The sequence below is a fragment of the Geotrypetes seraphini genome, chromosome 19 (assembly GCF_902459505.1).
Source record: "Geotrypetes seraphini chromosome 19, aGeoSer1.1, whole genome shotgun sequence".
Taxonomy (NCBI): Eukaryota; Metazoa; Chordata; class Amphibia; order Gymnophiona; family Dermophiidae; genus Geotrypetes; species Geotrypetes seraphini.
Genome location: NC_047102.1, coordinates 27,771,802 through 27,790,099, shown reverse-complemented (window position 1 = coordinate 27,790,099; position 18,298 = coordinate 27,771,802). Strand labels below are relative to the sequence as shown.

General features: G+C 41.2%; 1 protein-coding gene across 15 annotated transcripts in view; it reads right to left on the bottom strand.

Annotated features, from left to right (window-relative positions):
• SOX6 (SRY-box transcription factor 6) overlaps positions 1 to 18,298 on the bottom strand; it is a 945,693-nt gene that overhangs the window by 392,550 nt on the left and 534,845 nt on the right. For all 15 annotated transcript variants that reach the window (XM_033928339.1, XM_033928344.1, XM_033928338.1 and 12 more), the window contains one exon: positions 2,654 to 2,743. In XM_033928339.1, the coding sequence (XP_033784230.1) occupies positions 2,654 to 2,743 (90 nt within the window). The remainder of the gene's footprint in view (positions 1 to 2,653; positions 2,744 to 18,298) is intronic.

Genomic DNA, 18,298 nt, shown 5'->3' with positions numbered 1-18,298 from the left:
GCTCATATTCAGTAGGGGATAACCAGTTATCTCATGCTGAATATCCCGGTCTTTGGATTGACCAGTGACTGGCTATGTCGCACAATGATGCCTAACTAAAAAACACAGCCACAACCCGCCCCCGACCAGGCCTATTTTTAACTACGTGCTTTGGACTAGGCACCTACCAAGTTTGGCTCCTGACTTCCAGTTAAGTCCAATTAACAACCAATTTTGAGATGCTAGTTGCCAGTTAATCAGTGCCAATTAAACCTATTCAGAAATTAACCCCTCCCCCCTTTTACAAAGGTATGCTAGGCTTTTTTATTGTCGTCACTGCAGTATTAGCTCTGGTGATAAAAAAAAAATCCTAACGTGGCTTTGTAAAAGGAGTCTTAAATTAGATGTCTATATTGGTTAGATGCACCGATATAGGTGCCTAACTTTAAGCACACTTTATAAAAAAAAATTGGGGGGGGGGGGTCTATGCATATGAATTCACATGTTAACATGTATTAAATCAATTTAGCTTGCAGCAAATTTTTTAAGGTATACTAACGCAGTGTTCTTCAACCACCGGTCCATGGACCAGTGCCGGTCCACAGAAATTTCCTGCCGGTCCACAGGGCCAGCACGTGCATCAGGCCCAAAACAGTGTTCTTCAACCGCCGGTCAACGGTGGGATCGATGCGGCGTTATCTTCGAGCCAGTTCCCTCTTCCTGATTCAGTGGCTCCTACGGACATCCTGCGCCTGAACCGGAAGCCTTCTCTCTGACGTTACAACGTCAGAGGGAAGGCTTCCAGATGAGGCACGGGACGTGCAAGGTGCAATTAGTACTATTATGGGGGCGGGGTCTGGGGGTGGAGATTGGGTAGAGATGGGCGGGGTCTGGCCCACGACTTAGCCCCGTGTTCTTCAACCACCGGTCCACAGAATAATTCTTTTATTTCTGCCGGTCCATAGGTGTAAAAAGGTTGAAAAACACTGTACTAACGTACTAACCAAAGAACATCCCTACTATATAATCTCATTAACTCATACAGAATATTATGATTTAATGAAAATATAAAATCGTAATTTACTTTTGTGGAGTTATTGGTCTCAGTGCAAAACTGCTCTTACAAAGTCAAACTTGATCTTTTATGCCAAGCTAATTTCTGAACAAGGTTAATCGTATTAACATGCAAGGTTGAGTCTGGTCTGTAGCTAATCATAATATAGTAGCCTAAATTTCTTATTTGTTCTAACTATATCAGGCAGATCAAGAGCAGTTTAACAGTAATGTTAGTGTGGTAAAGTCATCATGAGTGGCAAAATATCAAACATTATCCAAATACAAAGATTCCAGCAGACAAAGCCCTTGACCCAAAACGCCATGAACTATGCCACACTTTGCCTCCAAAAATGAAACCAGATTTTATGATAACCCACTTTCTTTCCCCATAGTTTACACACAGTTGACTCCAAGATGGCACTTTCCTTGAGTTCAGTCTCCCAAAAGACCATCTCTGGGCTGCATTTCCAGAAATATGTAATTGTCCGGCTCACGTGACGACAATGCACAATCTAGCATTTTTACTGACTGACTTAGTGCGATTCTGTACAGTAGATAGCTTAAATTTCCAACCCAGCATTTTGTCTTAACTCTAGAGATAGCCACATTTCAGCAGGGTGATTCAACCACAGTGCAGGTTCCCAAAAATTATTTAAGAGAATTGCAGAAATGACTCCCCACCTACTGCAAAAGCATTTGACCTTTGGCAAATGTTCAGAAAGTTTCCTGTTGCAACCTTACAGAAAGCATTAGGGTATTCTGTGCCTCCCAAATTGGCTGTTTAAAAAATACCCAGATATCTGATTTCCCTTCAGTTTTATTGATTTTTTACTTTTTTTTCTGTAAGTCCCAAGAATTCCATAGTTTTCTTCAGTAGTAAACTGCATTGAACCACTTGCTTGGCCCTTGTTAATCTATTATATTGTACTGTATTATTGTAACTGGTGTATGCCTAAGTAATAAGTTGTAATTACAATGATATAAAGTAAATCTGAAATATGAGAAAAAATAGTTTTCCTGAGACTAGACAAGGAAATAATTTCTAAAGAATTTGCTCGCTAATAACGGCGGGCACTAGACTGAGAAACAGAGAAAAACATTTTAAAAGAAGAATTTTTGTGTTCCCAGGGATGACTTGCAACATATGTGCTCTCTCTACAGGTGCTGCCAGGTGGGCATTCCCTACTCCACCTCTCCATGTCCTTCGACATCATGAGGGCAGGTAGAAAAAAAGATGGGATGTGGGAGATAATGAATTTGGGGGGAAAAGATGGGTAAGAAGGAAAAGGGATGCTGGATAGAAGAAAGAGAAAAGGGGATGCCGTGTTAAAGCCACTCCCACTGAGAGTGGGGGTATTGTGCCGGAACCGATATCACTATAGCGCGAGACTACAAATTTCAGACACCAGTTAGCCTGGAGTAGGGGTCCTCAAATCCAGTCCTTGATTCCAGAACTCGGTCTGGTTTTCAGGATTTCCACAATAAATATGCATGAGAGCTATTTGCATGCAACTAGATCTTATGCACATTCACTGCTTTAAACATTGACACCCACCATCTTCAAAGCTTCTATTTTTAGGCATAAAATATCACGTGGATAAAATCATTAGCACTGTACCTTTAATTTCTCCCAAGAGCTCTGTTGTGTTCAGTCTTTCCATTTTTTCCTTCCAGTCTTTAGAAAGTAGTTTTTCCACACAAGAGGGATCTGTTCCCAAAGAAAGAGATATACATTGAATTAATTTTAAAAACTAAAGAAGCATTATCATTTTTTTTCAGACTGTCCCTTCATTTACAGCACATCTCTGTAAATTGTATTATGAACCTGTAAAGAATTTTCTAGAAAGCTACTTGGGATACAGAAGAATGGACCTCTCTGCTTTTAGAGCAGAGATAATATCATCATCTTCGAAAGTGGCAGGACATAACCTTGATGCCAAGTTAATTTCCAGGAACAGAAATGTGGAAATGAAGGTCAATAAATGAAAACCCTAAGGTGATACCTCTTAAAAAGACTAACCCAATATCATTTTGAATTGGTTTTGTGGAGCTTTACACCCTTCACCAGCTCAAAATAAAATGAGTGATTCAAGTGAACTAACAGAGCAACTATGCTACCTTATCAAAAACAAGATCAATTCTATCTCCAATATGATTGCAAAAGGAGTTTGCATCTTGTTTCCTGAAAGGTTTAGCACACTAATTCCTCTGGGATTTGTATTCTGAATATTCTTTTCTTCCACAAAGATACTTGAGAAACACTTCCAGCATTGTTCCTTGCAGCTGGTTGCTTGGCAGTAATTTCGATGAACTTTCAAACACAAGCTGGATGAATTTGGGCCCTTTCTCATTAAACCGAATAGTCACCACAATGTGTTATAAAGTGAAATAATCTGGGCTCAAATTAGGTAAAATCTGATTTGGACAAGTCTTCCATCCCAACCTTCTTAGCTGATAAGACTTTTTAGTTTTGAATGGGATGGGCAAACTGGATGGGCCATTTGACCTTTATCTACCATCATGTTTCTCTGTTTCTTTAAATCAATAGTAAAACAAGGAAAACTGAATTATTACCTAATACTGTCAGGTGCTATATAAAAAAAACTTTAAAGCACATATGTGAGACAGCAAAGTATTTTTGTTAATATATCAAATGGATAACTAGAATATGCAAACATATTTAATAGGGCTAATATAAATATCTATCTGAAATTAATTTAAACAACCCCCCCCCCCCCAGAGAGGATAAATACTTGGTCTTTACTGAAATGTAATAACATATACATAAATTGTTAATTACCAACCAGATTTTATGCTGCTCATTTGGTAAAGTAATAAAGACATCTATAATGCAGCCTTAATATTTTTAAACTTAGGAGCAAATATAGATTTGAAACTACAATTTTCTTTAACTTTGCTGATATGAACATGGCATGTCTTGCATGTAAACAACCCTTGCAACCATCAAAAGATTAAGTAGGTTCTAATTGAAACATATTTAAACAAGTTTCTCTAGAAAGACAACACAGCTTGAAAATGTTTGGGGTGATATTTCAGTGGAAAAGGCAATTTATTTTGTAATTATATCTTTCAGTGAGTGAGACAAAATGAAGAAGCTGTAAGTTGTTATAAAGGGTATTATAGTGCTTGTTATGCAATAAAAAACAAAGAATTTAATTTTAACAATTACAAGAATATATTATTTTTTTATGGGCTTTGGCCCAATAACAGAAGAATCAACAAATAACCATCAATTACCGATGGAACATTATAATTTGTCCTTTCTAGCGATATCGTCATCTGATGAAAAAGATGTCTCGCTGTTGTTCTCTTGCGAGAATTTCAGCCATCATCCATGCAAAACGGCGCGTCTTGGCATTGGTCCTAACAGTTAGGTTATGGAGCTCATTGCTACTTCGAGCAAATGGACACAAAAATACTGATGGGGATGAGGCACAAAACCAATGGCAGTGTCTTTACAAGTAAATGGAAATGTGTTAATCAAAGTATTCAATTAAAAAAAAAAAAATAATAATTGTTCCACCATACGTTTGCAAGTCAAGAGCAGCTTATGACTTTTCTAGAAAGATGATGCTACTACCACCCGGCTGACCGAACATTGAGATTGTTCCATATAGACAACATTTTGTATTTATTTTATTTCAGTATTTATATTGTGTTCTATCATATAGTGGAGGCGTGGCCTAGTGATTAGAGCAGCTGCCTCAGCAACCTGCGATTGTGAGCTCAATTCCCACTGCAGTTCCTTGTGACCCTTGGCAAGTCACTTAACGCTTTAATTGTGTAAACCACAGAGAAAAAGGGATATATCAAGTTCCTTTTCCTTCTAGACCGAATACAATTTCACATACACAACTTTAGTCAAATACTTAAAACATATAGAACAATCAGACATAAAATCTAACATTCAAACATAAATCTTGCAAATCAAACAATTTGTAATAATAATAATAATATTATAACAAAGTCACAATAAAACCAGTCTCAAGGAATGGAAGAAAAGCTCCAGTCTAGGAGTGGGAGTCCCCCAGACTTATATTATGCCCAAGTCTGCAGTCATGAAACCACTTCATCAGGCCCACAAATGGTTCTTCCTCCTCTCCCACAAGCCAGCAGAAGTGGTGCTGCCACGATACGCCAGCACACTCATGCCATGGGCAAAAGCACAAAGCAACGGAAGGGCACCATGGGCTGGGGGTGGCTCACAAGCTGGAGTTTGCTCACCGTTGTTTTAGCAAATTAAACCCTAAGGGCTAGATGCACTAAAGTCAGTGATCATCATTAAACCTGTTTTCACAGGTCTAGTGACGATCACTTTTACTGACCTGATGCATAAAAGGCTCACTACGTGTTTTTCCCCTTGATCACCCATTTTCTGATCCAGCTATGCAAATTAGCTAAAATCCCATGCAAAGTAGTCAAGCAATTTATTGCACTAACATTGCTTGGCTATTCAACCCCCCTCCCCCCAAAAAAAAACAAAAAACCAGGGGTTTCAGCTATTGGAAAACAACGACTGGTCTAGACCTGTCGGTAGCTATGTAACTGTGTTACTGACAGGTCTGCCTGGTTTTTTTTCCAATGGCATAGATATTTTGCATGTGTTACACACACAAAATATCTGTCCCATAAAAAAAAAGAAAAAAGTCACTGACAAACGTGGTACCAGGAATCCACAACCCCCTGAGAGAAAATTGGCAGGAGGGATGCCCACTCCTTCCTGCAAACGGAGCCCCCCCCCCCGAGCCCTCCCCCCTTCCTCCTGGAAAAAAGGCAGGAGGGATGGCAGCTCTCTCCTGCCACTGAATGATCCCCTGAACCCCACTCTCACTCCCTGACCCCTCCCCCCCGGTACCTTTTTTAGATGTTGGGAGCTGGAGAGAAGCATGGTTCCTCCAGGTCTGAGGCTCACCCATTGAAAATGATGGGCCTTCCCCTCTCCAGTGCACCATGTGATGCACGGGGAGGGGTCTCAGGCATCTGAGCCATTCAGGGCCTTAGGCTCCTCCCTCTGTATCCCATGTGATGCACTGGGAGGGGCCTAAGGTCTGAAGTCTGAGCCAATCAGGGCCTTAGGCTCCTCCCTGTGCATCATATGGTGCACCAGGGACGGGAAAGCCCCTCATTTTCGACGGGCAGACCTTGGATCTGGAGGGACTGTGCTTCCCTCCAGCTCCCAATTTCAACCAAAGGTATGACAGGGGAGAGGGGCATTAGAGAGTGGCCGTGAAGTTCGGGGGAGCATCTGGTAGCATGAGGCAGTGGGCATCCCTCCTGTCTTTTTTTTTCTTGGAAGGAGGGTAGGGGATGGTTCAGGGGGGCCTCCGTTGGCAGGATGAAGTGGGCATCACTCCTGCCTTTCTTGTGGGGGAAGAAGGGGAGAGGATAGGGGATGACTGGGAGGGTCGGTAGCATGGGGGTCCAGGACCTGGTGGGGGCATGGCGCAGGGTATTCAGCCAGGCAGGAGGGAGTAGGCATCCCTTCTGCCATTTTCACTGTTGTGGGTGGGGTGGGGGGTCATTGGGGAGGGCCATCAGCACAGGGGGCTATTTTCTTAATGGGGGCAGATTGTGCATGTGTAACACATGCACATGTGCCATTAAAAAAAAAAGAAGCCCTAACAGCAGTGATAGGAGGTTGTTTTTCCTGTCACTGCTGATAGGGCTCTGCGCATGTGTCAATTGCTCACTCAGCGATTGATCTGTCGGGTTTGCATGCAAATGATTTACACGTCCATGCAAATCATTTGCATGCAAAGTTGGTAGCGCATCAATCGCTGGCCCACAATCGGCCAGAGAATTGACTAACAGCGATCCAGTCGGTATTACTGACTGACTTTAGCGTATCTAGCCCTAAGTAGCTTATTTTTCTCAGGCATTCCTTCCCCATCCCCACCCCATTTTTTTATGATATTGTAAACCGTTTAGATTTTAACCCTGGTTTTATATTTTGTGGGACCGGGATCCTGGCGAGGCCTAGTAACTCCACAGAATCCCAGTCTTGGCTCGAGCGTAACCGTGGTGGGCCACAGCTGGCCTGGTGCCTCCCATAAACTGCACACCACACTGGCCGGGCTTTTTGTCCAAATATATCACTTTTATTTATCCACAAGAAAAGTTTCAAACAAAAAAGGTCAAAATTTGGCATTCAAAGTAAAAACCCAAAACATTCCAATTTTCTCTTGTTCTGCTTTCTTTCTCTTATGTGCCAGTTCTTATCACTGCACCCTTTAGTGCTGGCCAATTTAAGTTCACAAATAAAGAACATAAAATACAGTTCCTGTTAGGTATTATTTCCACAAGCAGTGCTAGAACCGTACCTGCCTTGGCAATAGTTAGGCTACCTGGTTCTAGGCACTAATTAGGCTTCTGGTAGATTTGAGTGGCAGTTCCCTTTTGCTAGGAGCAGAGAGACTTGTACTCCCACAGGTGTGGCCACTGTCCCACTTATCTAACCCAACAGTAAATTCAGCAGCTTCCAGCCCCAGGTTGAAAACAGGATACAAAATCCTTCACAAAACATAAAACTCAAAAAGGAAGAAACAAAAACAAAACCCTTTCACCAAGGAAAAAGGACATTCAGGCTTTCCTAAACCTATTCCCATTCCATAGGGGGTTCTTCCCCAGAAGACATAGCATTATTCTCTAACCAGTCCATGTCACAAACCTGAGATTGTGTTTCAAGGTTTTGCATTTCCCTATCCTGGTGAGAACTTTCCAAGGCTGGCCAAAAGTTAGCTGCTGTAGCTGGGTTCCTTCTCAGCTTCCCCTGAGCTTCCAGTCCCAGCTGTCCCTCCCCTCTCACTGACGAGGGAACTTCAGAAAAAGGGAGACTCGGCCCATAACCACGCCCCCTCACAGCAGCTTTAGCTAATTCCTTAAAGAGCCCTGTCCTTCCCGTTCCAACCTGAGCTCTGTGAGCTTTTAAAGGGACAGGCTCCCTCTTAACCTTGTGCTCAGGATTTTCCCTATACTCAGGATATTTATTCTCTTTAGTCCCTGGAACATTATTAATGCTTCCCTGGGCTTTTCCCTGGGCTTTATTAGGACTAGCCAGATCCCTGTCACAACTTGTGGTATACCAAATAAATTGAACTTGAACTTCATTTACTCACCAAAAAATATGCCAGGTCAAAAAGTTATGAACAAATTTAAAACTATGCCAGATAACATGCATGCTTTTTCCTTTATCATACTTCCAAATGCTTACACAACCTGATAAAACAGATTATCTTGTTCACTGAACATGAGGCTAACACTAGAGTTATGCACTTATCCAAAAAGCATATAAAAGGCTAAAAAGTACATTTTATATTGTGCATTAACGATATCATAATTAACATTTCTATGCTTTAGAATTCATGGGGCCTATTTAGTAACTATTTAGAAATGTTTTGCTCCTGAAGACTATTGACAACCAAAATTAAGGCCTATTAAATGTATAAACCTCTATATCAGTGGTTCCCAACCCTGTCCTGGAGGAACACCAGGCCAATTGGGTTTTCAGGCTAGCCCTAATGAATATGCATGAAGCAAATTTGCATGCCTATCACTTCCATCATATGCAAATCTCTCTCATGCATATTCATTAGGGCTAGCCTGAAAACCCGATTGGCCTGGTGTTCCTCCAAGACAGGGTTGGGAATCACTGCTCTATATAACATTAGCTATCAGGGGTGTTTCTGGCACATTGGGAAAACCAGTTAATACCATGTGCTAATAGCACAGCTGATAACATAGAACCATGCCATCTGCTATGTTAACTACGTTGGACAGGCTCCACCCACGCTACGTGTTAGGAATTTAACATCCAGTTAGAGTAGGGGTAGGGAACTCCGGTCCTCGAGAGCCGTATTCCAGTCGGGTTTTCAGGATTTCCCCAATGAATTTGCATGAGATCTATTTGCATGCCCTGCTTTCAATGCAGATTCATTGGGGAAATCCTGAACACCCGACTGGAATACGGCTCTCGAGGACCGGAGTTCCCTACCCCTGGTTTAGTAAAAGAGGGAGGGGGAAGTGTGTTGGCTTCTAGAGCAGGGGTAGCGAACTCCGGTCCTCGAGAGCCGTATTCCAGTCCGGGTGTTCAGGATTTCCCCAATGAATTTGCATGAGATCTATTTGCATGCACTGCTTTCAATGCAGATTCATTGGGGAAATCCTGAACACCCGGACTGGAATACGGCTCTCGAGGACCGGAGTTCCCTACCCCTGAGTTAGAGCATACTAAAAGTTAATGTGCTATGTTAACAGGTAACATAATGCCTTGCTATTAGTGTGCATTAAAAGTCACTTAGGCCGGATTCTAAATTAAAGCAACCCAAATTGCATGCACCACTTAATTGCTTAACAAGCAATTAATATCTAATAACTGACACTAATTAGAAGTTATGAGCAGAACTTTCTAAACGCATTCTATAAAGTGGTGCGCACAAATCCCAAAAGAGAGCATGGCCAGGGGAGGAACATGTACACATCATGGGCATTCCTAAAAGTTAGGGGCACTGTTACAGAATAGAAACATAGAAGATGACGGCAGAAAAGGGCCACGGCCCAACAAGTCTGCCCACTCTAATGACCCCTCCCCCCCCCTAATTTCTTCCTTGAAGTGATCCCACGTGCGTATCCCATTTTCTCTTAAAATCCAGCACGCTGCTGGCCTCAATTACCTGCAGTGGAAGACTATTCCAATGATCAACCACCCTTTCAGTGAAGAATATGCCCAGTCTGTACACAACTTAGCCACGGGTATTTAGGCCTGGTTTTCACTGGCCTCAGTGGGTGCACCTAAATGTTATTCACGTATATGGGCGCTAAGTGTGATTCCAGATAAGGCGAGTGTCTTACAGAATCGCACTAAGGCCCTGATTCTATGAACGGTGTCTGTTAAACACTGTCAAGTGGGTGTCAGGTCAAAAGCGTGCCGGGACAAAGGCGCGAGCAGACAATTGAGCGCAGCGCGGAGGCGCGCGCCGAAGAAAATTACTGTTTTTAGGGCTTTGACGGGGGGGGGGGGCGTGGGGGGGAACCCCCCCACTTTACTTAATACAAATCGTGCCGCGTTGTGGGGGCGTTGGGGGGGGTTTGGAAGGTTGTAACCCCCCAAATTTTACTGAAAACTTCACTTTTTCCCTGTTTTTAGGGAAAAAGTTACGTTTACAGTAAAATGTGGGGGTTACAACCCCTCAAACCCCTGACAATGCCGGCGCGATTTGTAGTAAGTAAACTGGGGGTGCCCCCCCAAAAAAAAACCGTCGGAGCCCCTAAAAACAGTAATTTTCTTCGGCGCGCACCTCCATCTTGTGCTCAGTTGTCGGCGCGCGCCTTTGTCGTCCGCGTTGTTGTCTATGAACCGTTGAGTGAAGTTCTCAGCTATTCGCTAGGTGTTGTTTACAGAATCGTGCCTAGTAGTCTTAGGTGCTCCTAGGCATTGAATTCTTAGGTGTACTGCCATTTAGGCCAGGGTTTTCTTGGCCTTAATGAGTGAGCCTAAGTCAAACCACACCCAAAATCCACCCCGAATCTGCCCAGATTCCACCCTTAACCATGCCTTGGTGAAGACATCTATCGTAAAGTGGTAGGCCCCTACCAGCTAATTCATTCTTTAACTGTTTTATCAATTGTTTTAAATGGTGCTTCCAATTAATGGTGCCGATTAATTTGAAAATTAAGTGAGGTGCCTAGATCAGTTAAGCGTGCCAATCTAGGCATCTAATTTCAGGCGCCGTTTATAGAATCTGGGCCTAAGCACCATTCTGGTCGGTGCCAAATTTTAGGTGCCAGATACAGAATCTCAGGGTTAGGTAATTTTTTTTTTTCCTCAACACAGTATTTTGCAAGTCATAAACAAACAGAGTAAGAGAGAAATTAGCAGGTGCAGTACTTAGAAAGACGAAACATCACGTACAAATTACTAGAGGATGTGGAGAAGAATGCTTCATATAATTTTATTAATCACTTCCAAGGAGCTAAAATACTCTACATCCTGCCGTTGTTTTGACCAACAACTCACCTCCTGAGGCATTAGTAATTCCTAAGCTCCTTGATATGCTCTATCAGAAATACCAGAACTGACACAATTCAACCTGAACTGTGCCCACTTTCTCTTTCATCTTCCCTCTTCTCAAGCATACCAGTGACAGGTGGAAGGGGCTGCCAGAAGCTCTTGTTAAACCGCCCTTGTAGCAACAAAGAATGCCTTACCGTGTGGAACAGTGCCAAGAACCTTAGGACAAAAAATTAGCAGCCCATTGCTGATACATACATCCAGGCATATAGTTTTATCCATGATCACTCTCCTTGAGAACAAGAATTAAACCCTTAATATTACAATCACAGCTCCAAATCAGGCTGTTGAAGGATATTGGTGCTTAATTTAATTGTGCTCCATCCCTGCTTTCTGGTGGCTTCTGAAGGACATTCAGTAAGATCATAGGAGGTATGAAGAACTTGATACTGGGCAATGCTAAGATTCAGGGCGGGAGAAAAAAACCCAAACCTTTTGTTTAAAGTAGTGACCATGGAGCAGGAGAAGCATTAGGCATCCATTCACGATATAAACTATTGATTGATGTCGGTTTGATTTCAGTTTTGTTGGTATTTTGGGGCAGGGCAGGGAGGGAAAGAGTGATAGTAATGATTTCTTAAACCTTTTAATTAAAAAAAAAAAAAAAAAACTTTTGAAAAAAAAAAAAAAAAAATCTATTTTTTTGCGTCGATGCGTTAGAGATATAATAAATGTTAGTAAAGTCAAACCCTGGTTTGCGAGCATAAATTTGTTCCGGAAGCATGCTTGTCATCCAAAGCACTCGTATATCAAAGCGAATTTCCCCATAAGAAATAATGGAAACTCAAGACGATTCATTCCACAACCCCAAACTTTTATATAAAATACTACACTGTACATACTTGTATTGCAAGACATTACTTGTATATCAAGTTAAAATTTAATCAAATGTTTTGCTTGTCTTGCAATCCAAGGTTTTACTGTATTACCAATTTCAAAAATGGATTTGATATTTTTGCAGCACGAGTTAAGCATTGGCTACTGAAAACAACAGCAGAGAATTTAACCCTGAAAAGAAAAACTCTATGGGGTAGATTTTATAACAAGATGTCTATGTGGAAAGTCTAAAATGGCTCCAATTTGGAGCCTGTTCTGGAAAAACTGTACGTCACGGGTTCCTTTTGCTAAGCTGCTAGTGTGAATTTACCACATCTTTTAAGGGCTTACCATGGGACACACTCAGGCATCCTGCAATAAAAGACCAATGTACGCATGCAAACCACACACTAAAAGATTTTCTTCTAGATTTTTCTCTGAGGGGGCCTAACTGTGGTCAGAGAGTGGACATGACAACATGAAATAATTAGCTCAGCCACATTACCACACTCTAACTGATTAGCATGGGATTAACACACGAGTGGTAAGGCCTCACACACCAATTTTAGGTAATGGCCATATGCAACATAAGCACAGGAGGATCCAAGAAACAAGTAGGCAAGTGGTCCGCTAAGTCCCAAAGGAAGGACATCAAGGAGGCAGATATGGTCAAAGAGGCCGTAAAAATCTTGATTAAAGTAGGTTAAAATACTACCCAACACAGCTCTGGGCAGCTTGTGGTATCAGTGAAAAACATTACAATAAGGCATTGTAGGACCTCCTAACTCCAAAGATAAAAGTTAAGCCCCTGAAGCAGCCCATGCAGAGCAAAAAATGGCCATGTTTAACCTATTTTAATAAAGCTTTTTAAGACGTCTTCAACTTTGATCATGTCTGCCTCCACAATATCCAACATTAGCACATGGCCGTTAATGCAGACAATGGAAAATTAGCCATTTTCTAGCTGTGGTAAAAACAGACTTGGCACGAGGGAAAAAGGCTACTTTTTTATGCAGCTTAGTAAAAGAATCCCTAAGTAAATCCCAGTGATATGTAATAAATGATATTATCAAAATAATCGTGGCACCGAGGTTTTGATTTGTACCTTTTGGTTCTATACTGCTACATTAGTCTGAGGCTTTTTCTCCCATTTTTTGGGTGCATGCTGGGTTTGAAGAGGTGCCACGATCATACAACATTTTGACTCATTATATGAACATATTATATATGTTGTGCGTCCTTGTATAATTTAACACATTATCAAAATAATGGCTACCTATTAGAAAAAATAATTAATTAACCATATAAAGATCCAATCAAAACCCAACATTTTGAAAAATGTTGGGCTTGCGGACATGAATCCATCCGGGAATTGCTATTGCATATTTCTTCAGGATGTTACAAAAACCGATACGTCATTGATCAACAGGTTCAATTATAGTCTTTCACAGATAAGTAGTTGTTTCTACTCTTTTGACAATTATTTGGCTATTTGGGATCACTTCCATAAGAGGAAAGGCCAAAGTGGCTAGGGCTCTACTGCTTGGAGAAGAGATGGCTCAGGGGTGATATGATAGAGGCCTATAAAATACTTAGTGGAGTGGAAAAGGATAGTGAATTGCTTGTTTACTCTTTCCAAAAATACTAGGACTAGAGGGCATGTGATGAAGCTACTAAGTAGTAGATTTAAAACAGTTAGCTTAGCAGGGTTTAAAAAAGGCTTGGATAATTTCCTAAAAGAGAAGTCCATAGGCCATTATTGAAATGGCTTGGGAAAATGCACTGCTTATTCCTAGGATAAGAAGCACAAAATCTGTTTTACTACTTCGGAGCTTGCTAGGTACTTGGGACCTGGGTTGGCCACTGTTAGAAACAGGATACTGGACTTGATGGACCTTTGGTCTGTCCCATTATTTCAATTCTTATTTTTTGAAGTCTCGATATTTCCTTTGAGACATTTAAATATTTGGATGTATTGATATATTTTGGATTGATGAGGAATGTGGAAGTCTACGGGATTGATTTTTTTTCTACTTGTATTAGTAGGGTGGTTCCTGCTCTCATCTGATAGTCCATGTATAGAGAAAGCCACGGGAACTCAGATGTCTTTATAATACAGACTCCCATATAGTGTAAATGCGCGCAGGTATTCCATACATTCACTACATCCCCAGGAAAGCTTACATGAAGACTGGGTAAAAGTGAAGTATAATCTTCCCTTGCGCATTCTTTGTGTATACTACCGCATAATTGCGTAAAAGTCCTGCAAACAGAATTTGCATGCGTTTTTTAACGCCGGTCACAGCAGCAACAGCTCCGACACTCATAGAATTCCTTTGAATGTTGGAGCTGTTACCGCCACAGCCGGTTTGATAGAAGGGGGGAGTATTGTGTCTGTGAATTTTTAGATGTTCTCCACTCAGGTATGATGCAGAATAATTTTTTACTTTGTCCTGTATGAATTTTGGAGCTTTCCTGTTCTATTTTATTGGAGTTCCTTTCCTTTAATTTGTTGTTGTTGTTTTTTTTTTATTGTACATCGCATTGATCCACTAATTGGAAAATGTGGTATATCAAATGTAAATAAACCATAAACTTGTAGGTATAGCTTTGAAAACCGGCCTCCCTGTGTCTTATACTTTAACTATTCTGTTTTTTTGGAAACCTCCTGCTGTACCCTTCCTCTACACTTCAAACTCCAGACTCTGTCCCTTCTTGCCGTGCCGTATGCCTGGAACAGGCTGCCGGAGTCAATACGTCATGCTCCGTCTCTAGTAATATTCAAATCCAAGCAAAAAGCCCACTTTTTTAAAGCTGCTTTCAACCCTGAGATGTCCTATCTTTCTAAATTAGATTGTAAGCTCTTCTGAGCAGGGACCATCTATTGAATGTTAAATGTATAGAGTTGTGTATGTCTTTCAGAGCTATAGTAATGATACATAGTAGCAGCAGTAGTAGGATGACGAAAGAATATGGTCTCTGAACTGAGGTTTTCTTTTATAGCACATTCTCCTAGTCACTGCCATGAAAGCAGAAAGATTCAGAGCAACACATTTAATTTTAAGCTAGCAGTGTCATTAAATGGAAGCCTAGGTTGAAAGACTGAATCCAGTGAAAGCTTTGTTACGAAGATAAGTTAGGAAAGACTCCTTTTTAAACCACAAGTCCAACAGCATCATTTGATTCATCCAGGAAAACTCTACATTATTCAGACAATGAAGTCGATTTTATTATGGGATGGAAGGGTTTAATTTATGTGGGAAGACTGGTTGCACCTTTGACTAACTGATCTCTCTTCGACTGTAGGCGAACAGAATTGATTATATTCCTTGAGTGAAGTCTATGCCCTCTAGATTTCCTTGAGATAAGGAACCACTTAGCATAGCTCTATATCATAGGGAAAAAAATGTTCATGGCCTTCAGTCATAGTAATATGTATATTAACATTAAACACAAGCTGTACAAAAGCTCACTTTTAAAGGAAGAAATGCAAAGATTAATTGCATTCCCTCTGAAAGAATTGCCAACGCTAATCCAGTGCCAATTCAAACAAAAAGAAATTGCATTTAAATTCATGATTTGACAAATAGAAAACATAATTTAATGAATCATGGTCTCCATAAATTTAAGCATAGGATAGAGGTGCCTATTTTTATTCCTATTCTCTTTGAGGCATTAAGATTTTATTCTTTTTATATGATTTATTATGGGAGCTGCTTTGAACCTTTAGCGGGATTAAGCGGATTAACAAATACTCAGATTAGATTAAAGGATAAAAACGTTGGGTCTGATAGAAAGAAAAAGCTGAGCTCCTTACATTAGGCTCCTAAATTATACTCCTAAAATTATGCCCTTATTTTCAGCCAAACTAAGGAGCCTACGGCCCTTATTTTAGAAGTTCTGTTTAGGTTTTGGACATCTGAAAAGTTTATGCCTACAAAAAAAGCACCTTTAGAAAAACCGAAAGACAATCTTATAAAAACTGATTAATGAGAAAAAAATAAGGAAGAAGGTCGGGGCGGGGGCGGGGGGTGTTGTGCCAATGATTGAAGTTTGGAGTTGGCCTGGAAATTTAAGTGACCTTCTGGTCTAATCCTAGGTCTTCTAGACTACTGCAACATACTCATCTCCCCTGCCCCGCAACCATGATAAAACAACTACAAACAGTTCAAAACACAGCGATAAGACTTATCTATTCACTGAGGAAACACGGCCACATCACTGCGGCATACCTCGAGTTACACTGGCTCCCAATACAAGCAAGAGTACAATTCGAATTTACTGCCTACTATTTAAAACCATACATGGAGACAGCCCAGCCTACCTAAACAACCCGCCTAATCCAAACTACCTCAACCAGACACAGGAGAACTCACAAACCGTTCACTCAAACCCCCAATCAAAGGCGTCAAACGAAAAAGACGGTCTTCTAGCCACACAAGCAGCAAAACTAGACTACCAACTCTCCAATTTACAGATAATGACTCCAGACTACAAATAGTTCAGAAAAGAAATAAAAACCATGCTGTTCAAGAAATCCTTGAAGACAAACTTGACACCGCAAGACTCGTCCCAATTCTCTGAAGCAACTCGCTCTACTCTTCAATTCCTTTGGAAATGGCCAGATAACTCCTTTTGTAATCCACCTTGAACCGCAAGGTAATGGCGGAATAGAAATCACTAATGTACTGTAATGTTCTGAGGCTTTTTCTACTCCGGTCTATAAAATATATGATACCAGTCTAGAAAGTGGGGTTTCTTCGATATCCACTACCCTATTGGGAATTTATAGTGAAATTTCACTGAAGTTTGGAAGCAATGGCAACACCTTCATGATTTCATAAATTCTGTATTAAGCTCCTTCTTTACCTTCTGATGGGAACAAAATGTGATGAATAGTACTGTATTGTGGGGTCAATGTTTTCAAACTTTCAAAAAGTTTATTAGAGCAGAGCTCCGAGGGGCAATTTAACAGACTACTGAAAAAAGGAATACATCCCAAGAAGACCCCCAGCCATTGGTTGAAGATGAAGACGTTGATATGAAGTGTTTTTTGATCCTCAATAAGGGGTCCTCTTACTAAGGCGCGCTAACTGATTTAGCGCGCATGTCCTCCAGCCGTGGCCCTAAGCCTCCTAAAACCACTAGTGGGGGGCGTGGGGGTGCTGCCAAAGGAGAGGGGGGGGAGAAGGCGCAGAGGTGGCGAGGAGAAGTGCCAGCGCCGGCCGACTGACAACAGGACGTGCCTCTTGCTGCAGTCAGCTGGCGCTGGCATCTCTCCTCTTCCCCGCATCTCAGGGCCCACCTGGAATCCGCCGCGGCACACAATTTGCGATAGACTGTACTAACCATTAAGCTACTCTTCCACTCCCAATAAGGTCCTCCACAAATTCTCATCTGGTGGGAAATCATTTTACCATCACAAAGCCTATCAATCCTTTTGACCCGTGCTGAGTTGCAAGATTCCTATTGAACTTGTGAAGGACCATGAAGTGCTTCATTCTAATATCAAATGCTGTAAGACGGTTTTGAAATTCTCATTATTTTGGCAAAACCTGATTCTATAACAACTTCTTCAAAAGCCTTACAGCTCACGGATCTAAGTCCAAGCTCAGTTTGCAAGTCTGTTTTAGACAGTAATTTATAAGTGGTCATGCAGTCAACAGAAGGGAAAAAAAAAAAAATTCCTGTTGGGAGAAATACAGCATTAGTTCACATGATCTTACATTATTTCTCCATCCTATTCCTATGAAAAGTGCAAAGAATAAATGAAGCCATTATGAGCCTGATTTTGCAAACATTTTCCCATAGAAACAAAAGCAGAGAAGCTCCTTCTGTAACTCAAGACCTTTATATTTTAGTGGAGACAAGAATTCCACACCACGATAAGATATGTACCATGTGCCCATCTTTGAGGAAAAGTGCTGACCTTTTTGTCAAACGAGAAAATGGCAAGAAAAACCTTTAACCCCATAAATGTTTTTGTTATCCGAAAATAACTCTTACAATGCCATATTCCATACTATTTTTAGACGAGCAAGAAGAGAAAGCAAGCTTTTCCCATAGAGCAGGGCACTGTATAAACAACAACACAGATGCTTCGTGAGACAGGGCTGGACTTCTCAGGCACTTGATCAGAAAGGAATGCGCCAACTGTTTCAGAGAATCGTGTGCCAGTTCCAGTTCTGCTCCGGACTCCCCTCTGGGAGTGGTTGGGCTTGTCCTGGCTCCTAATCTTTCATTTTCCTGATTATTCCATACCTATTTTTTTTTTTTCCGGAAATAAAACACAAAGGGAGAAAAAGAAAAGGCCTATAGAGGGCACACTCAGAGAGACTGCTATGTGTAAAACCCAGTTTT